This window comes from Tachysurus fulvidraco, chromosome 8, assembly GCF_022655615.1.
Source record: "Tachysurus fulvidraco isolate hzauxx_2018 chromosome 8, HZAU_PFXX_2.0, whole genome shotgun sequence".
In the NCBI taxonomy this organism is placed as follows: Eukaryota; Metazoa; Chordata; class Actinopteri; order Siluriformes; family Bagridae; genus Tachysurus; species Tachysurus fulvidraco.
In genome coordinates this window covers 18351162-18371777 of record NC_062525.1, presented here as the reverse complement: position 1 = coordinate 18371777, position 20616 = coordinate 18351162, and the positions used below count along the sequence as shown (strand labels likewise).

General features: G+C 37.6%; 1 protein-coding gene across 2 annotated transcripts in view; it reads right to left on the bottom strand.

Moving 5' to 3' along the window:
• cyth1b (cytohesin 1b) overlaps positions 1–17164 on the bottom strand; it is a 37060-nt gene extending 19896 nt beyond the window's left edge. Inside the window, exon 1 of one of the 2 annotated variants that reach the window (XM_047817564.1) lies at positions 17016–17164. In XM_047817564.1, coding sequence (XP_047673520.1) covers positions 17016–17034 — 19 coding nt within the window. In that variant the 5' untranslated portion in view covers positions 17035–17164. Of the gene's footprint in view, positions 1–9194; positions 9685–17015 lie in introns of those variants that run through there. The other variant, XM_047817562.1, reaches the window with a different exon arrangement.
• Positions 17165–20616: the final 3452 nt, after the last annotated feature.

Below are 20616 nucleotides of genomic sequence, written 5' to 3'. Positions count from 1 at the left end.
AAGGGGTATGCATACAAGAAAAAGAACCTAATTTCCAGTGCATTTAAGTCATTGGGGCTGGTAGTTTTGGTCATTTGTTAAACTGTAGAATGTCTCTATATGTTTGAGGAAAAAAGAAAATACAGTACGCAACATGTCACCAATCCTTTGCTAAACCTCCTCTAAAGCAGAGAAAATTGCAAAGAACTGATCAACAGCCCATTAACAAAAAAAAAAAAAAAAAAAAAAATACATTAATATTCTCTTTCGCTTCAACTGTATTTTCAGCAACACTAGTACCTGAGTACATTCACAATCTTTACCTCAGGTTAGACTGCTGTTTCCAAATAACTATATTCAGTCAGAAAAACTGGACCAAAAACAGATACCACTCGATACCAAAAATAACACAGTAACAGTTGAGTTTGCTGGGTTTAATTATTTTAGACCACACAATTTCTAGCAATTTTCCAGCTACGTCAAACCTTTTAACAACACGTTTTTCTGTCTACAATCGCTGTCCAATTTATCTATGTGAATATGTGTTTCACTTGTGCTGAGCAAGTAGATGACACGCTGCCTCCAGACGTTCACTTCAGAGCTGCGATATAAACAACAGACCTGCCAAGATTAAGGCAGTCAATAATTAAAAGCCATCAGATTCTGTTTTGGTGGGGGAAAAAAGGAAATAAGTGTTACTTTCTTTAATTCTTTTAAGTGTTACAACACAAGCTTTAGATAGAATGCACATGGTTAACAATATGAGTAGAAAATATGACTGTCTTTGTGATAGTAAGGTAAAAATATATAACCAACAGCAAATACATGAAGTAAAACATGAAATGAATGTCTTCTGGGAAATCTTAGGAAGTTGAAATCCAAAGGAGAAAGTGTGTGTGTGTGTGTGTGTGTGTGTGTGTGTGTGTGTGTGTGTGTGTGTGTGTGTGTGTGTGTGTGTGTGTGGACCTAATACACTGGGCTTTCTGTTTTCGGAGTTCTGTGGCTAAACAGATGTGTGCATGCAGATGAGACACATATCTGCATTCATTTAAATATCAGTCTCACTGAATTTGTATTTGGACTGCAAAACATGCATAGAAATATATTTACTATTCCTTACCTAATTATACTGTAATTTGATTTCCTTAAAATATGCCCCTTTTGATGTCATCAGACATTAACAGTGAAAGATGGTGAAGTACTACCAAGACTACTAATTTATAATATATGAAAATATCAGTTTTATGCTGTGTGTTAATTTTCATGAAGGGTGACAATAATTGCAAAGGTGACTGTAATAAGACTCAATGCAGATCAAAATACGCTGAGCATGACACAAGGCTAATATGTAAACCTGGGATTTCCTCTCCATCTGCATGCATATTTGATCAAGATTTTTCTAATACCAAAAAAATGCATTTTTAAAAATCCTGTGACCAAGAAGTGAAAAATAAAATGGTGATGTTGCTGTTACAGAATATTCTGTTTCGTCACCAACAGGTTGACAGTGTGATAGTTAACTGATTATAAATTGGCCAGGTATTGCTGGGGAGAAAATCTCCACGTGAAGATATGCAGATTCATGATTGGTGAAATAGCTCCACCATAATATTCTGAGAGGGTATAAAATGTAATAAAATGTGTAGGAGGAGGCATCTGAAGGGAAGCCTGTATTAAATGACTGTGGTAACTATGGTGATGGAGAAATGGACCCACCTGCTGTGTAGACATTGAAACTCTAATCCTTTTTTTTATTTTTTTATTTTTAAAAAAGAATAAAACTCCAAAACTAAGCATAGGACACATTGTGCTTACTCAAATCCCTTACTCTGAGTACCAGCTTTGGTTGTGGAACCATGTTTTTAATCCCACAGTCCTTCGGATTCACAATGTGTTAGGTTGAAAAACACTTGTCATATGTGAAGATTAAAGCTAGATAACAATATAAATATCATGCTACATTATATAAAATGCATAAGGCCAAGCAGGAAAATCCTAATTAGATACTGAGAAACCTGATTGCTATTGTCGTCATGATACTAACACAATCGCTCCATCTCTCTCTACCTGCCTAACAAAAAAACACTCAATGTAGAAGCTATGCCCAAATGAGGAGAGAATCCAGAGTCCGGTGAACAAGAGAATAAACCAGAGGAGAGGTTATCATAATGTAGATGATGCTACATCATATTCACTCATTTTCTACCGCTTATCCGAACTATTCTCAGGTCACGGGGAGCCTGTGCCCATCTCAGGCATCATCGGGCATCAAGGCAGGATACACCCTTGACGGAGTGCCAACCCATCGCAGGGCACACACACACTCTCATTCACTCATGCAATCACACACTACAGACAATTTTCCAGAGATGCCAATCAACCTACCATGCATGACTTTGGACCAAGGGAGGAAACCGGAGTGCCCGGAGGAAACCCCAGAGGCACGGGAAGAACATACAAACTCCATACACAGAAGGCGGAGGTGGGAATCGAACCCCCAACCCTGGAGGTGTGAGGCGAACGTGCTAACCACTAAGCCAACGTGCCCCCTTTGCTACATCATTTGTTAGCTTCAAATCTCTTCACTGTTCTGGTCCCATGCTGTGTTGCAAGGAAGGAGGCAATTAAGGTGAAGACCCCAAACAATTGTTATGTGTTAAGTTAGGTCAGTCATAAGAAGCATTTCTCCATTCAATCTGTGAAGGAGTCTGTTCAAAAGATTAAGAATGCTGTCCTTAACTCACAGTTTTCAATTCAGTATAGTAATCATATATCAAGGTAATGCTTAGATGATTTTCACTGCTTATCTGTCATAGCATACATAAGTTTAGGATATTTGGATTCACCAAAATAAACTATTACATTACCTGTTGCATCTCTATTTTAGTGGGCATTTTATACAAATATATGCAAGCCTACGAACTGACAGATATCTGCACTCAAAAATTCAGACAGTCTAGAATACGAGACGTTTTACTACAAAATGGATTCATCTTCAACTGCTTTACACTTCTAGCCTGTGCAAGAATGCACAGAATGAATGAAGGAACAAATGAATGACTGTGACTATGGAAGGCATCCAAGCAGTGATATAATATGAGATGTAGTGAAAAAAGCAAATTAACTGGGACCTAAGAACCTGTATTTACGTCACTTGGGAATCTGACTGCATTGCAATATTGTGTGAATATTATACTTTATTGGCCTGAGAAACACCTGCCACATGGGATGAACTAAGTTTGGTCTCCAACAAAGTTTGGTATTGTCTGATTCAAGAGCAGAAATGTAAACAAACAACCTTATTAAAATAGCACCCAAAGCCACACCAGAATGCTGACAACCTCCCCTCCAGTTTGGAAAGAAGCATGAGGCAGAGCTCCAGAGGCTATGTGTGTTCATGAGCTTGTTGCTCAGTGATTTGGCAGGTGCAAGCACATATCCTGACCAATTATTCCACATATTAGGACACCTACGCTCCTCTCGTCATCATCACAACCAAAACAGGCAGGGAGGAGCAGTGCGCACTGGGGAATGACAGAGCGACTGTGGCATGTATAAGAATTCAGAGGAGTAAAAAAATAAAGCAGAAAAAAAACAACAGCATATAAAATAAGATGAAATGGCAGTCTGGTGTGAGTCATTCATCCAGGCTCAAGTGGGTAAGATAAAAAAAAATAGATGCAGAATAGATATGGAGCTGAACAGAACACAATAGAGTTGAGAATAAAAAGAGAGGAAAGAGAATCTGAAACAATCTACAGGAATTCGATTCAGTTAAAGTTAAATGAGGTCGGTATGTAAATGAACAGGATTTAAACTTTCAGTATGCAGTAATAATACAGAATTTTTGCACTATAAAAATGAAATGAAGTTATCAACACATAATGAACATGAGATAGTGGTTTAAAATTACTGCCATCGTTACATGAAGCACGTGATCTTCAGTGGCATCGAAAATGTAATTTATATGAGATGATTAGTGCTTTTTAATGTCAGTTAGTTTAGTCAAAACATTGGACTATGACCTGCCGATAGTGGTGCCAGTATCTTTATTTTTTTCTCTAGATTCCTCATTTCCTCACATCGACTCTAACTAAACATATCCCAAAGCTTCCAAATCCTTCATACTAATAACCGGCAACTCATACTGTACATAACATACTAGTTGAAACAGTCTCAGCCATAAGTCCCTGAAAGTGTGTAATATTACTTCACTGCATTCTGGAGCTTGAAGACCGACGTTTGCTGTCTCCACTACTTCTACATTTGACTTCTCATTAATCTGACAATGAGTATCCCTGGAAAATGGTTATTGAGAAAAGAAGTGCAGTACCACTTCTGTGTAAGATTGTTTTAAAATAATCTCCTGTTTAACATCATTGTAACTGTTTTAGCATTGCACATTCCACTGTTATGTCTGCGCAACAATATTTTCTCACAGGAACAAAAATACAGCACCAACCAGATAGTTTGCATAGTACAAGAATGGCTCAGGGGAAAAGACAGGGAAAGATTAAGAGTTTAAACTCTAACACCATTAACACTGTTTCGGTGTCAAGATTCTCAAGTGCTCACCTCAACGTTCCGTCCCTTTTCCTAATGAATAAATGAGTATAAAAGAGTAAAAAAAAACACAGTAAAATATACAGTATTGTTATGACACGATACTAATAATAAAATAATCTAATAATGATTTCGTTTTGTTACAAATGAAACCGAGAGCATTCACCGTAAATGACAGATACCGACAGAAATATTTTTTGATTTCTATACTGTATCAAACCTAATCTGTTTCACCTTTATCAATGCAATTCGGTGCATTTTGACGTAACATGACTCGATGTACAAAAGCAATTATTTTATTAAAACAATGCTGGTCAAGTAAAGAAAATCAACGTCTTTATTTTGTCTGGGGCTTTACAGAGTCTATTGTTATTTAAAATTGAAAGATCAATTAAAAGTGATTTACAACAATTAAAATAATAGTCTTTCTGAAAAAGAGCAATGAGGTCAGTACAACAGACACAGAACAGAAATCAAAGGTAAAAAGAAAAAAAAAAACATAAATATGAAGCCAAGCCGATGTTGATTTGGCATTTACTTTTTCTTGTCACAGAATGTAACTGCCTCAGATGGAAATGTTACTCAGCAGGCCACCACACAGACATCACAGGAGATCCATAATGAATAGTCAGCAGCAAAAATACTGTGGCTTGCAGTCTAGTCATGTGTTCCTTCAGTTCCTTGTGTGTTCTCATTTATACGTGTATTTAATACTCATTGATTCCTTCGAAATATTCTGTTTTCTTGTTTTAATATGTACTATTCGCAGCAAGAAAAGAGTAAAAAGGCAGCTCAAAGCATTGATAAGTTACTCGCATCTTCACTAAATCACCGGTAAGAGCTATGAATATGCACATATTAATCTCGACTTGGCAAGCAACTAGAATTTAGTGTGTTTGTGTACTGTAGAAAAGAAACAAAGTTGTTTTTCTTTCTTGTCGCCAGAGCTTTAAAACTATTGTTCAAAACCGTACACTGTAATTATGATTTAGTCCTCCTGTATTTACAGCACACATGAAGGGAAAACAAGGAGAGTGGGAGTTAAGTCGAAGGCATGACAGTGATTTTAGCATGCAATTAGCATGCTGAGGAAATGGAGCAGCTTCCTCCATCACAAAAATACAACATAGAGATCTTGAAAAAGTAATGTTCAGATATTTGTGTAAGCAACCCATCCTTATGGCTTTTGTATTAAGGTTTGTACATGATGTAGGAGCTGGGAAATATTTTTCTCTGGTCAAAAAAAGATGTTAAATTATCTGAACAAATGTCAAGTCTATACAGTTAACAAATGAAGCAGCTTGTTTATTCTTAAGGGAGCTATTTATCCAGATTATGCTCACAGTGGATCCAGTGCCTAAAATGCGCAAGAAAAGAACATACTGGATGGGACACGAGTCACAGGTTTGCACAATTTAGGATAGCCATTCTATCTATGTATGTATTAGAAGACAGGTGAAAACCAGGCATCCTCGAGAAACCCACCTGGAAATGTGATACAGTAAGTTGAAAAACTGCACACAGACAGTCACCCAAGCTCAGTGTTGAACTGGGGGATCTGGTGAGGTGACAATGCTATCTTCTACATTACCATACCAACCTAAAACAGCTCAAGGACAAAGCCTTTGCATGTACTGATTATGTATTAGGTAAATGCAGTAGTATTGACAGTTTTGAACGCTTGCTCAAGCACCCATGTGCTTTGATAAATAAACAGCAATGAGAATCCATACAAGGAATGACTGTACATATTAATGAATACTGAATAAGACAAGTCACAGAGTGTAAAGGAGCAGGTAGGTGTCAAACGCCTACATTTATTTTCACATGACCACACACAGTTCAGTCATAGTGTGAGATGTTTCTACCCTTATTCTCTCTCTCTCTCTCTCACACACACACACACACACACACACTTTCACACACACACACATACACACACACCAACACACATACAGGAATAACAAGATGATAAGATGATTATGGAAGCCATCCGCCCTTTTATAGACTCATCATCAGTAGTATTAGCAATTTCTAATTCTAAGAGCCCACTGTCTCTGAATTACAATCTGTGTGTGTGTGTGTGTTTGTGTGTGTGTGTGTGTGTGTGTGTGTGCGTGTGTGTGTGTGTGTGTGTGTGTGTGAGAGAGAGAGAGAGACAGAGAGAGACAGAGAGAGACAGAGAGAGACAGAGAGTGAGAGAGATCCTCTGTAGGCCTTTACATCCTACACTGGTATTTTTTGCTCAGTTCCCTGTTGTCATGTGTTTTTGTTTCTGTCTTCCTCTCTTTTCCTTCTAGCTTTACAGCTACAAGGATTAGAGGTCAATGTATAATACAAGAGAAGTGAAATTGGTAGAGGTCAAGGTTTCACACACACACACACACACACACACACACACACACCACACACACACACACACACACACACACACACACACACACACACACACACACACACACACACAAAAGCTGTCTGTAGTTCAGAAGCAACAGAACTGCATTCTGCTGGTCATGACAGGTTGGATCTCTCATCATGCTCTTTTAAACTGTTTTTGTCTTACCATGCACCAGATGATACGTGGAACCATACGAAACTGAAATCATTTTTAATGCCAGTCCCTACACACATCACATCACAGTATGATTTATAGATGAGAGGAGATAAAGCTAGTCAGCTGAGTGCTGTAAGAGAGACCCACAGAGCAGGTGGTCACAACATACATCATCCGGTGCTCATTTGGTATGGGTATGAGTTTAAAAAGCCACCCACAAATGCTGAGTCAATGCTATGATGACCAACATAGCCAAATTTAAAATCTGGGTTTCTTCAAGAGTCACTTTGAGCTTCAGTAAAACCTAGCTTTTAATACCCACTTCCTTCAATAAAATACAGCAGCAAGAGAATCTGCAAGAAAATATTCCCATGATTATATTCACTATTTAAAAAAAACATAAAACCATAGTAAACGGTGAGGTGGAGTATATCATTTGCACCAGCATTTTATTAAGCATTATTGTTAAATGTTAAAAAAATCCACAAAAATTTTTACAAAATGTCATTGGTTCGTTATTAATGTCGTCCTGCCTCAGCGAAATCTATGATCACAAGTTACAACGGATTGTATGGTTTTCATATGTAAAACATTTCTTTCCAGTTCCTTGGGATAAATGCATATGTAAGCAGAACCCAAGCAAAAAAAGAGAATGAAAACTGGCAGCAAAGCAGAAAAAGGTTCCTCTATTTAAAAAAAAAAGTCAAACAAAACAAGCTTACTCATGAGTTGCAACAACAGATCATAATACATGAAATATTCTAAAAGATATCGTATATTTTAAATGATATTTAACAAGTCTTAGAGTACCCTTAGAGTAATACCCAGCTACCCAGTTATAAATGTTTGTAATATTATGCACGGAAGGTCCGGGGAACTTATAAGAGAGCCAAAAGTTTATTCAGAGGTGTCAAATGCCTACTATAATTGAATGTCAATGTAAGTGTGTGGATAAATGCAGTCAGTGTATAAGCTGTACAGTAGATGAAATGTGGGACATTAACGTTGTCAGACATAATAGTATCTAGGTTTTATGATGGTAAGAGTGATGGTTAACACTGACAAAACTATATATTGATATGTGCTATAGCACCACATTGAAGCAACTATGCTGAATGGAGTAAATATTTAATCCTGCTCAGGTTTGTAGAGTATCTGGAGGTTATCCTGCGAACACTGAACATTAAGTGGGAATAAATCCTGGATGGTGTTCCAGGACAAATAACGTGCACACACACACACACACACACACACACACACACACACACACACACAAACACACACAGTATATACACAGATTCACACACACACCCCTAGGTCAATCCACCTGCCTGCATCTTATTATGTGATGGGAGGAAACCGGAGAAACCCATATGGACACTAGATGAATTTTTGGTGCGATATATTAGTACAAAAATAATCAAATAGGTGACACAGAAACAGTTGCTGACTATTTCATGACTTAGGAGCACTGAAGGTGACACTGACACCTTCATGATGCATTTCCATGATTACAACCAGTAAAAGTAAAATAAACTAGACGTCCATCAAAAGGTGAGATGAGTGAGGTGAGTTGTGTATCCTACAGCTTCCCGGATTGCACAGAATATACATTATACACATTATCTAGACACAATCACATTTCGTAACTCAGTTAGCAATGTCAACTTACTTGCTCTCAACATACACAGAATTTTAATAATATTAAACAGCAGCAGGACACCAAAAGTTGCATTTTTTTTTCTCCAAGCTTACAGCTAGTTCAGTTAAGCTCAGATAATATCGATATATCTTCATAGCACTGATATTTATATAATACACGATCACATTGGACCCTCAGTCTTTTTCTCTCTGTAATACACACACATTCATACACACACACACACACACACAAAATATTTCCACAATCTGTGGAGATTCTATCACCACGGTAACAACATCAGGCTGATCTACAATCTAATAGTGATTCAAATGTGAAACAACGTGAACTATTTTAATCATTTACTCAATGTGAAATCATATTAAACATAGTCTGAGATAACCTTTGCACAAAAACTGACAAAAAAAAAGCACACAGCCATGCTGAGTGCAGACCCACCTGCTGGTGCAGCTGGGCACACAGTGGGACACATGAACGCCTGGAAGCTGGAAGCACAAAGTTCGCTCACCGTCCCCATCTCAGTTTAGAGCACACCGACTCAATACACACTCCGATCACACTTCACGAAGCGCAGAAATAAATGAGAGAATTATCTGCTTTGGAGAACAGACAGCCAAAGTGAAAGATAGTTTGCTTCCCTTTTCAATCCTGGTAGTAGAAAAGGGAACTTGCGCAGATATTTTTTGCAGTTAGTGATTCCAAATGAAAACATTCATAGAGATGGATTCATTCAGACAGGATCACACCGGTGTGTGCTGTCTGTCAGTCTCTCAATCAGTCTGACTGAGTCTCCTTGTGTCTCATCTCCTCCCACTCAATAAATCCATTCTTTGCTTTCTTCTTATCACTGACACTATAGCTCTTTGCCCATTTTGTTGAGCTTTTCTCGCAGCGAATCAGTTTCTCCCCTCCACTCTGTGTTTATATTCGTCCTGTGTGCTATTGTTGCCTCCCTTTTCGCTCTTGCACTGAAATAGTCTTAGAGCCAATAGGTTTCATACACATACGCATGAACACATTAACACTTCACACCACACCTCTTTATTTACACCCACACATTACACAGAGGCCAGTTTAGTCAGCACAAAACAGCATCATAATTCTGAGCATCAAGTCAAGGATATGTCAGTGGATATATAAATCCTGTGTGTCTGCTAGTGAGTGTGTGTTCATGCTACAGTAGGTGGGATCCCATATTGCATTTTCTTTTTTTATATCTATAACCAGTGTCTGCCCGGAATTAGCTTTGTGTGTGTGTGTGTGTGTGTGTGTGTGTGTGTGTGTGTGTGTGTGTGTGTGTGTGTGTGTGTTTTTCGTGCTTTTAAAAATAAAGTCAGAAACATTTTTTTTCTGTTTAAGACATTTTATTAGTTTAACACTAAGGGGAAAATGCAGATCTTCTACCCTCAGAAGGCAATTCAGTAATAATGCCAAATACAGCTGAGTGCAAAAAATTTCAACCTCCTGAACAAGTTTAGGATAAATTGGATTGCAGACTACATGCCAAGCCTCCTCACCCAACACCAGTAGATGAATAGGCTCAATGCACAAATAATTTTTTTTTTTTTCAAATAAATGTAGTTAAATAAAATGTTAGGTTTCTCTCATAAGCTAAGCTAATTAACAACATACCTTTTTTTGTGCAGTTTTAATTCTGGAGCTGAATGACAACCATGTTGAGCTAAAGCTATATTAACAATATTATTTATTCTGTATTTTCAAATTTCATTGTCAATATAAATGTTGAAAATTAGGATTTTATTAGTCTAAGCTTGAAACAATATTGTACTGTCTAGTGAGGAAATGCAGAGGTTGATTTTTTAAGATCATGCAGGAAAATCCACCCAGAACTTTCCAAATCCCTCCTTAACTTTCTCTATTTTATCTCCTATTACTCATGCACTCGGTCACTCCTTTCCTTTATCCCAGTCATATTACAAATCTATCAAAATATCCATTCAGTCTATTTCTAAACAACAGCTCTCTTGGTGAACTTAGTGAAAAATTTTCCCTTGGTGAAAATAGTTTTGTATTAATAGCATTTAACTCCATATAAGTCAAAGTCAAAGGACACGCTCTTATAGGCTAACGCTCTCCTCAGCAGATTTCAGTGATGTCATGATATCATGGCTTCTGCTGTTTGTAGTTATGGCAGTTTTTAATTAACTGATTTTTTTTGTGACCACCTAATGTGACAGAGTAATACTCATAGCCTAGAGAGCAGTGATATATTTACTAAATGGCCAATACACCAATACAACATTTGTTTGACTGTATATTACAATCACACCCCCAGTGTCACCCATATGAGGATGAGGTCCCCCTTGAGTCCGGTTCCTCTCAAGGTTTCTTCCTTTACCAATCTAAGGGAGTTTTTCCTTGCCACTGCATCCTGAGTCACCTCAGACTTGCTCATAGGGGGATAAATACATACAGATTGTGAAATATATATAAAAATATAATAATAATCTTGAATTTTTTAATTCTGTTAATTCTTTTTCTTTTATTATTCGTTATTTCTTTTATTATTCCTTATGTTTACCTTCTGCTCTATGTTTATGTTCTGTAAAGCTGCTTTGAGACAATGTCTATTGTAAAAAGCACTATACAAATAAACTTGAATTGAATTGAATACAGACAGTTTCCATTTTAATAATTGATAGTATACATATGTGTATACTGTATATGATACAGCAAACAACAGCGTCTGTATTCAGATTGACACCTGATGTGGGTGTGATCAATACCTGAATGCCTATTACTATGAACAAAACCATAGAAAACATGAACAATGTCTGCTTGGTAAGTGATTTCTGACTCTGACAGGTCTTCAGCCTGAGCTGCATCACTCCAGTACATAATTGGTTTTAAACAAAATGTGGCTTGTGTAGGATTTTTTTCTTAATTTGTTATAGAATTTGGTTTGTTAACAAACTAAAATATAAGCAGTATATAAACAAACTAGTAACTAATAACTACTGCAGTTCTAATGCATCGCAAAGTACCACGCGGTCCTGTTACTGAACGTGGTCTGTCTTTGTCCTGAAAGCTTTATATCTGATACTCACACCTACATAAAAGTGCACTATATTTAATTTCATATATAGAATACTCAATAAGCAAATACATGCCTAAAAACTACCATATACATTAATATTTAACATTCAGTCATGGAAAGAAGTATCTGTATTCTCTGCAGTATTACTGAAAGGACTGAGAGAAATGCAGTGGCAGGATTTGAAAATTAATGCAGTATCACTTTTAAGGAGTCAAAGTCAATAAAACTCTCACTCAGCAAACTACTGTCAGTGTTAAAAGTGTAATGGTTTTGCTTTCTTCATAAATTGCCTCATGCAAGAGAAAAATCATGATTCTTGGATTTGTCGAAGCAGAAAAATGACAAGTTTTAGCAATTTTACTTATCTGGAGATTAATGAGTTATTTCACATGAAAACAAAGCCTTAGAACAGCATCAATTATCATCATAATTCAAAAAAATCAGTTCCTGTTCAGAAACACTAGAACTGGGCTGCTCGATAAAAAGTTCACAGTTTCAATAATCTATACTACATGAAAACTAGAAAGTGGAACTACCAAACGTTGTGTTAATTATATTGGCAGAAGACAAGAAGCAACTGTAACATGGTGAATTTCTGATTTGTGTCTTTAGTACCACTTTGACCTATTTATTTTGTTTTTAGAAATTAAAGCACGTTCGCCTCACACCTCCAGGGTCGGGGTTCGATTCCCGCCTCCGCCTTGTGTGTGTGGAGTTTGCATGTTCTCCCCGTGCCTCGAGGGTTTCCTCCGGGTACTCTGGTTTCCTCCCCCTATCCAAAGACATGCATGGTAGGTTGATTGGCATCTCTGGAAAATTGTCCGTAGTGTGTGTGTGTGTGTGTGTGTGTGTGTGTGTGTGTGTGTGTGTGTGTGTGTGTGTGTGTGTGTGTGTGTGAGTGAATGAGAGTGTGTGTATGCCCTGTGATGGGTTGGCACTCCGTCCAGGGTGTATCCTGCCTTGATGCCCGATGACGCCTGAGATAGGCACAGGCTCCCCGTGACCCGCGGTAGTTCGGATAAGCGGTAGAAAATGAGTGAGTGAGAGATGAGTGAGAAATTAATTTTGCACTTATAATAATTTATTACGTTTTTTACATGCTGGTTCATTTTGTTTCTGAGCTTGACAGCCTCGGGCATTATATTAGTTGGTCAAATAATATACTTTTGATAATTTACCCAAGAGCAGTTAGATACCTTTACTGTATATTCCACCAGGTTTATTTCAAAACGTTATCTTCTTCCCATCAGTAGCAGCCCACATAACACTGACTTAACATCTGATGTCCACTGAACGTCTGTAAATTGTCCATGTTGTTTGTTAACCTCCTGACGAGCAGCATGTACAGTGTCTATTATGCCACTGAAGATCTGTTTCCTCTAATTTATCAACTATAACTACTGATTATTGCCAGCCTGGTATTTCTGAGCTATAGTCTATGTGCTGAAAGCTTCTGTTTCAACTCTTGTCTGTATGGCATGTCTGATTTTATTATGCCCTCTTACGTCTTCCTAAGAGCAAATAGAACTGCAAGTATTCAGTGTTAAAATTCCATCGTTAACATCTGCACACACACGCTAATGTACAGAATGTCCTGTAGTAGAGATTATTTTTATATTCACTGTTACTTTGGCACTGAAAATGTAAAATTCAGAAGAAAAATAAATGCCATGGGATGCGTCACTATCGGCTGAATGTTTATATCTGATGCAGTGTTATCAATTCATCTATTCACACAGCGAGGAGAAACAGCAGCCTGACAACCTTTTCACTCACAGAGCAGACAAAAAATATATATAAACATCAATATGTCAATGTTTCCTTCACTATAACCTTCAAGTATAAATATGACAGCATTTTTTCTCTCTCGCTTCTCCCAATCTCTCTCACACTGCTAATGAAAGTACTTGCACATGCAGCGTTTTTCATTATGAGAGGCTCTTACATTGCAAGGGCACTCACTGACCTTGGCTCAGCTCTACCTTACCATCCCATGTTTTACCACCAGAGGTCATTGTCTCTTGAATATCCATCTGTTACCATGGTTACACTGTTGTTTCTAATTAGTGCTTGTTATTATTCTGCATATGCTGTATATATAATCAGGCTTCACCTCAAACCTGCTGTGAAGTTTTTCTCTTTTAGTGCTATGACAAGAATTATTTATTTATTTGTTAGGCCCTAACCTAAAATTTTAACAGTATGACATAGGTAATGTCTTTTACTCTCCCCCCCCCCCCCCCTTCTTACTCAATGCCTTATGTCTGTGGCTGGGTACAGGTACAAATACAGGAAAAAACAGGTAGCACAGCAGAGCTATAGCTCATTTATAAGCTGTGTTCCTTTGCCACAGATGAACGTTCATACCGAAATAGGTAGTGGTTTGGGTATCTAAAGCAAAGTTGAAAAGTCACCTATTGGATCAAGACAAAATCTGAAATACCATGTAATACCATGTCAATTTAACAGCAGAAAATTGAGCTATAATAAATTTGCATTAAAAATAAATAAATACAAATAAATGCTTATAGTGGCTTAGTGGTACAAAAGGTAGCAATGCTGAGCTCAGGTTACTGTCTGACCAGAATAAAGCAGTTACTAACGTTGAAAAATGATTAATAAATGTTTGTTTATTAACATCGACAAGGATTACATAACTCTTTCACCATATGGTCCGGATATTTTTGTTGCACTGTCTGCATTTGTATAAAAAAGTAGTTTATGCTTTGTAGACGTTTTTTAATAGTACTCCAACAAGTACTAGTACTATCATTTAAATCTTTTAAAGAGTTCAACCTTTTTGCTCTACTTCATTCTAAAAATTACCGAGAACACTACTAGAACAAATGTAGTTAACCTAACAGCTTTGTTAATTGTAGGTTCCTGTGAAGTGAATTAAATATAACATTATGAGTTTCCTTTTATCGGTTTGGTGTTGTCTTCAGCAGATATGGTTTGACTGAACATCATCATTGGAATCAGATGTGTTAATCATTTGTGTTAATCATAAAGTCTGTCATTTGGATTTAGCTCAAGTCATGTGACACAGTATAAATATGATATGCTTTCTCACTGCATTGGAGTAGAGCTCCGTCTACTGAGATTTCCGAGCATGTGCAAGATTTGTCACTGGGTTTTAGAGATAACTTTTCTGTGACGCACATGTCAAGAAAAATACAGTACAATCAATCACAATCAAAACACATAAAAATTGTCAAATGTACTGGAAATTGGGATCAGATGTGTTTATGAATGAGCCAAAGAGAAAGCCTCTGTGACGGTGTAGATGTGATAGTGTTGAGAGGTGAAGAAAAAATGCCAAATGCTTCACTTAATCACCACAGCTGTTCCTGTAAATCTTCTAACCAGTCGTTTAGAATGATAAAATAAAACAAAACAATTCACTGAAAAGGACTTGAGCAGAAGGAGTTAAGGGAGCTGACAGACAGTTGGATGAGGTGAAATAAGGACATGCTCAGAGGTTTGCTGTGCAGCCTTGATTCTTCCTGAATGTGACACGTTGCCACGTCTGCAGCTGCAGCCGTGACAGTACTGAGAGAACACAGTCACCTGTATGTGCATGTTCATAATTAACATTTAAAATAAATTACCATAGGGGGCATAATGAAGAATTATTAGTTTTATTCCACAGCCATTTTTGGCTGAAATACATTGTAATAGATGGGTTTTTCTGGTTAATGAACATGCATGCAAACATACCAAGAATCATTCTGTCAGTTCCGGTACATCCTATACCACCATAACCACAAGGCTGCTTGTGCAGTGCATAGGGATGGGTACAAACAAAGATACAAAAAAAAACCCTAGCCTAACCTGATATATATTGTCCTCCCTCGCTCCAAGAGAATGTCAAATGCGTTCATCATCTTCCAAAAATTTACTTTAATGCACAATTTGTAGATTGAATGTAGTGCAATATAGCCTAAGATATTTACCAAAAATATAATAACTTACTAACTTGAAAACATTTGTTACTATTTTCATGTTGTTTTATATAAAAGCATTGTATATGTTTGACAATGTTTTCAGAAATCTTTCCCCGAGAGGAGACTAATGACAGCTATTGATCTTAGTTCCTGAAATATAAATGCAAAACACACTGTACAGTGGTGTCAGGTGTTGTTGGCATGTGTGAATTGGAAGTGGGTGGAGTACCTCTGAGTTCCTGTTGCTGATGTATTTTTTCTTATTTCCTGTCTATATGGCTCATAATAAAACTGAGTGTTTCGTTCAATCTTTTGTCGTGTTAAACGTGCAAAAATATACCCATCATTCTCACCAACTAAATCCTTAAAGGTCTCTATAGTATTTCTTAATACTGTATTTATACAATCACACACACACACACACACACACACACACACACACACACACACGTGGTGCTGTGTCTTAGTTAAGAATTCAGACAGGAAATCCTGTTACACCATTTCTGTTTGTCTGATGCTTCGAGAAGCACCACATAACACAAAGAAACAGGCCAGACTAAACAATATCCCTAAATCAAGGTCCAATACTGATTCTGCTACTTTTTTTTCCCCGATCTGACTTTATCCAAAGCAGAACGATGCAAAAACGTTCCTTTTCTGTATATACATGTAAAGAATATATATGAAAAAACATCTAACACATCTAAAATATTCAGAAAGTGCAACCCAAAAGTAAATAAGGGCACAAAAAAGCCAGTTGTTTTCCAATTATATTACTTAATTGAATACCATGAGCTAATAAAGCACAATGATGTTAAAAGTACTGAATAAAACAGCTGAAAGTACTGAAAGAATCACAAATGAATCCATGTTGCCATTGATTCAGAAGAAAAGGAAAGGGACAGTAATCTCCTTACTACTTATTCATTATTTCTGCAGTCATTCATATCCTCAAAGGAGCATCTTTTGTCCCTTTTACTATGTTTCCTATGTTTATATATTTACCTTTGATGTGAACATGTAGTGTGTCTCCATGTCACCCATGTTAAAAAAAAAGGTACACTTTACTTTACTACATGTGAATTTGGGTGTGAGTGTGTCATAAACAGTTTAAGTTGTCTGTACAGAGATTGTAGGTTGATGCACAGGTTGGACATTTTCATTCTGGATGAAAAATGAAGCACATTTTCTTATCTGCTTGTTTTAAAGCATCATTCACAAAAGTTACCCCTAAAAAAAAACATCACAATTTACCGTAAATGTCTGTCTCCATCCTCTTGCCTTATTTCACTGCGTAATGTATCGTTATTCGTCCGGTAACTTAGTTCCCTGTGTTCTGAACATCGGCTTCTCTACCGCTTTACTCTCTCACTCCATCCCTCCATCCCACCCATGTGCTACCACGTGGTCGCGCACATCCACTCAGCCCTCTGCACATGCACGTGCGCTTCTACTGTAGGAAGTGTTCACAAATGCTAAGCTTTATATAGAATAAGAAATTGTTCTGTCAAATGTATTTCTCTGAAGAAAAAAAAAAGGTACTAGGAGGCCTAATAGTCATGTACAGCTTATGGACTCTACTTACAGAACGTACACAATGACACAAAAACTTATTATGCATCTTATTATGGCACTGGTACAGGTTTTAGCACTGATTCTCCAGTAGAGGGCGCAGTAATACTTACATGCAATAGTTAAATATCTGTAAGCAAGCCCTCTAGTGGTGAAGATGTTATTCTATTTTGATGCACCGGATTTTATAGAGGACGGAACAGAAAAGCCATTTTTGGGCTGAAAACCCAGAAATGTTCATGATTACATAGAAAGAATTTATCCTGAAAGCACACTTCCTGCTTCAGCCACTAGGTGTCACTCCATATATAACTTTGGTTTATATGCTACATCATGCTCAAATACTAGATATACAGAATGTTTATACTGTGTTTATATGTATGTTGTTATGTGTTTTTCTGGGAGTTAGGGCTCAGTCTGTTAAAAATATATGACAGAGGACAATACAAATACCCAATTCATGAAATCATCACAGAACAGAGTTTACAACATATTATACATACTAGATCATATAAAAAGCAAGACTCTTCTCTCTGCTGGCATGCAGATGGTGGGATGAAGATTCACTGGCTGTCCAGGCAGCTGAGTCATTAACTGTCTTCAAACAAAGACTAAATACTTAACTCTTGAACAAACACTTTAAATGAAAACGCCCCACATGCATGTCTTGAAATAAAACTAAAATATCTCTCTCACACACACACCAGGTTTGAGTTTGACAGCATTCCTAGACCCTGAGACATTTATAGTAGCATGAGGATATGTTTTTGATGGAGAATACAGCATTTGGGGATTATTTTGAAAAACAATCCAAAATGTTTTAAATGTAATGAATTAAATGTGGTTACTAAAAAAATCTGCAGTAAATGTAACAGTTAAAAATATCTCCGTGAAAAGGTAAAAACACTGCTTTGGACCATGTTGTATGAAATGAATGTTTAAAATAAACACTCAAAAATAGTCATTTTAAATTTCGGCATTTATTAGCTGGTTTGAAATTCCTCCTTCATTTGTTTTTAATCAAGCAACACAGAAATGACTGCAGCATCCCTCCAAGGCACCTTTTTCATATTGTCATATTTTCCTTGTTGAGCAGCCCCATAGACAATAAATTGCTTTTCATCGTAAAAGGTGAACATAATCTAAGACTGATAGGGTCAGGAAGCAGATGTTGCATTTAATGTTGCAATTAAGCATAAATTGCTGTTAGCTGTATGAGTTCTTTGATCTTAAACATGGTCATATTTTACATACAGCAATTTACTCTTTAATACTGATAGGAAATATTATCGGAATACAATTCATTCATTCATTCATTTTCTACCGCTTATCCGAACTTCTCGGGTCACGGGGAGACTGTATATTATATTATTATATTATTATTATTATTATTATTATTATTATTATTATTATTATTATTATTATTATTATTATAGTATAAGTATATTATTTGACCAACTAATATAATGCCCGAGGCTGTCAAGCTCAGAAACAAAACGAACCAGCATGTAAAACCCTAATAAATTATTATAAGTGCAAAATTAATTTCTCACTCATCTCTCACTCATTTTCTACCGCTTATCCGAACTACTCGGGTCACGGGGAGCCTGTGCCTATCTCAGGCGTCATCAGGCATCGAGGCAGGATACACCCTGGACGGAGTGCCAGCCCATCACAGGGCACACACACACACACACACACACACACACACACACACACACACACACACACACACACACACACACACTACGGACAATTTTCCAGAGATGCCAATCAACCTACCAAGCATGTCTTTGGACCGGGGGAGGAAACCGGAGTACCCGGAGGAAACCCCCGAGTCACGGGGAGAACATGCAAACTCCACACACACACACACACAAGGCGGAGGCGGGAATCGAACCCCCAACACTGGAGGTGTGAGGCGAACGTGCTAACCACTAAGCCACCGTTCCCCCTTCGAAATACAATAAAATCATATAAAAATAGACAGCGATTTACAAATCTAGACTAAAATGTCAACAAAGAAGTGTGTTACTGGAGCTGAAGAGTGTGTGTAGCTGTAGCCAAGTAAATGATGTCAGGAGCCTAATTGTGTAAAGAGTATAGGCCACGCCATGAGATTTCCCAACCCCTTTCTCTCTCTCTCTCTCTCTCTCTCTCTCTCTCTCTCTCTCTCTCTCTCTCTCTCTCTCTCCCCCTCTTGCTGTCACACACACACACACACATACACACACACACACACACACACACACACACACACACCAAAACACAGGCATATATTTATATTTTTTGTGCTCTTTTGTGCTTCTGCTCATGTCAAAGTGGAAATAATGAAAGTGGGCCAGCCTAGTTGGCAAGCTTATGAGCAGTGGGAGCTATTTTACTGTTCCTCTGAGTGGGAAATCGTACAATAAAATGAATTTCAGTATTTTTACTGTATGACTGAGAGGGCACATTCCTCATTGATGTGATAGTATTAGCAACCCCATGTCTATGTTGTGCTTTTGTGCAAAATCAGGATTGGCTAGACTAAATTGCCCCCAGGCGTGAGAGTGTGAATGATGTCCAGTCTGGGTGATGATGAAAACCGTTACAAAAATATCATTTTATTTGTAACAGACCCCGTCGATTCCATCATTGTCAGTTTCCAACCACATCACAGCTGTTGGCTGGATATTTTTGTTTGGTTGGTTGATTACAGTGATTAGTTTTTAAAACCCTCAGCTATGCTACTGTACATGGTACACATAAACCAGCACCTCCACATAATCCTCTTACCATGTCAGTGTTATTGTTGTTTTGTAAATTGTGCTTATTATATCTGCCTCACAAAGTGGGAAACAGATGAACATAGTAATACAGTCAGCATATGCATATCTACAAAGTGGATCTATATGAAATAAATAACTAAAAAAAATTCACTATTTTCCTGTCAGTTGTGTGTGCATGCGTGTGAGTGTGTGTGTGCATGTGTGTGTGTGTGTGAGAGAGAGAGAGAGAGAGAGAGTGTGTGTGTGTGTGTGTGTGTGTGTGAGGTAGTGTGTGTGTGTGTGTGTGTGAGAGAGAGAGTGAGAGAGAGAGAGTGTGTGTGTGTGTGTGTGTGTGAGAGAGAGAGAGAGAGAGAGTGTGTTTGTGTGTGTGTGTGTGTGTGAGAGAGAGAGAGAGAGAGAGAGAGAGAGAGAGAGAGAGAGAGAGAGTGTGTGTGTGTGAGAGAATGAGAGAAGAGCGCAGCGTGTGTGCCGCGCCGCGCGCGTGGTGTGGTGTGTTGTGTGTGTGTGTGAGC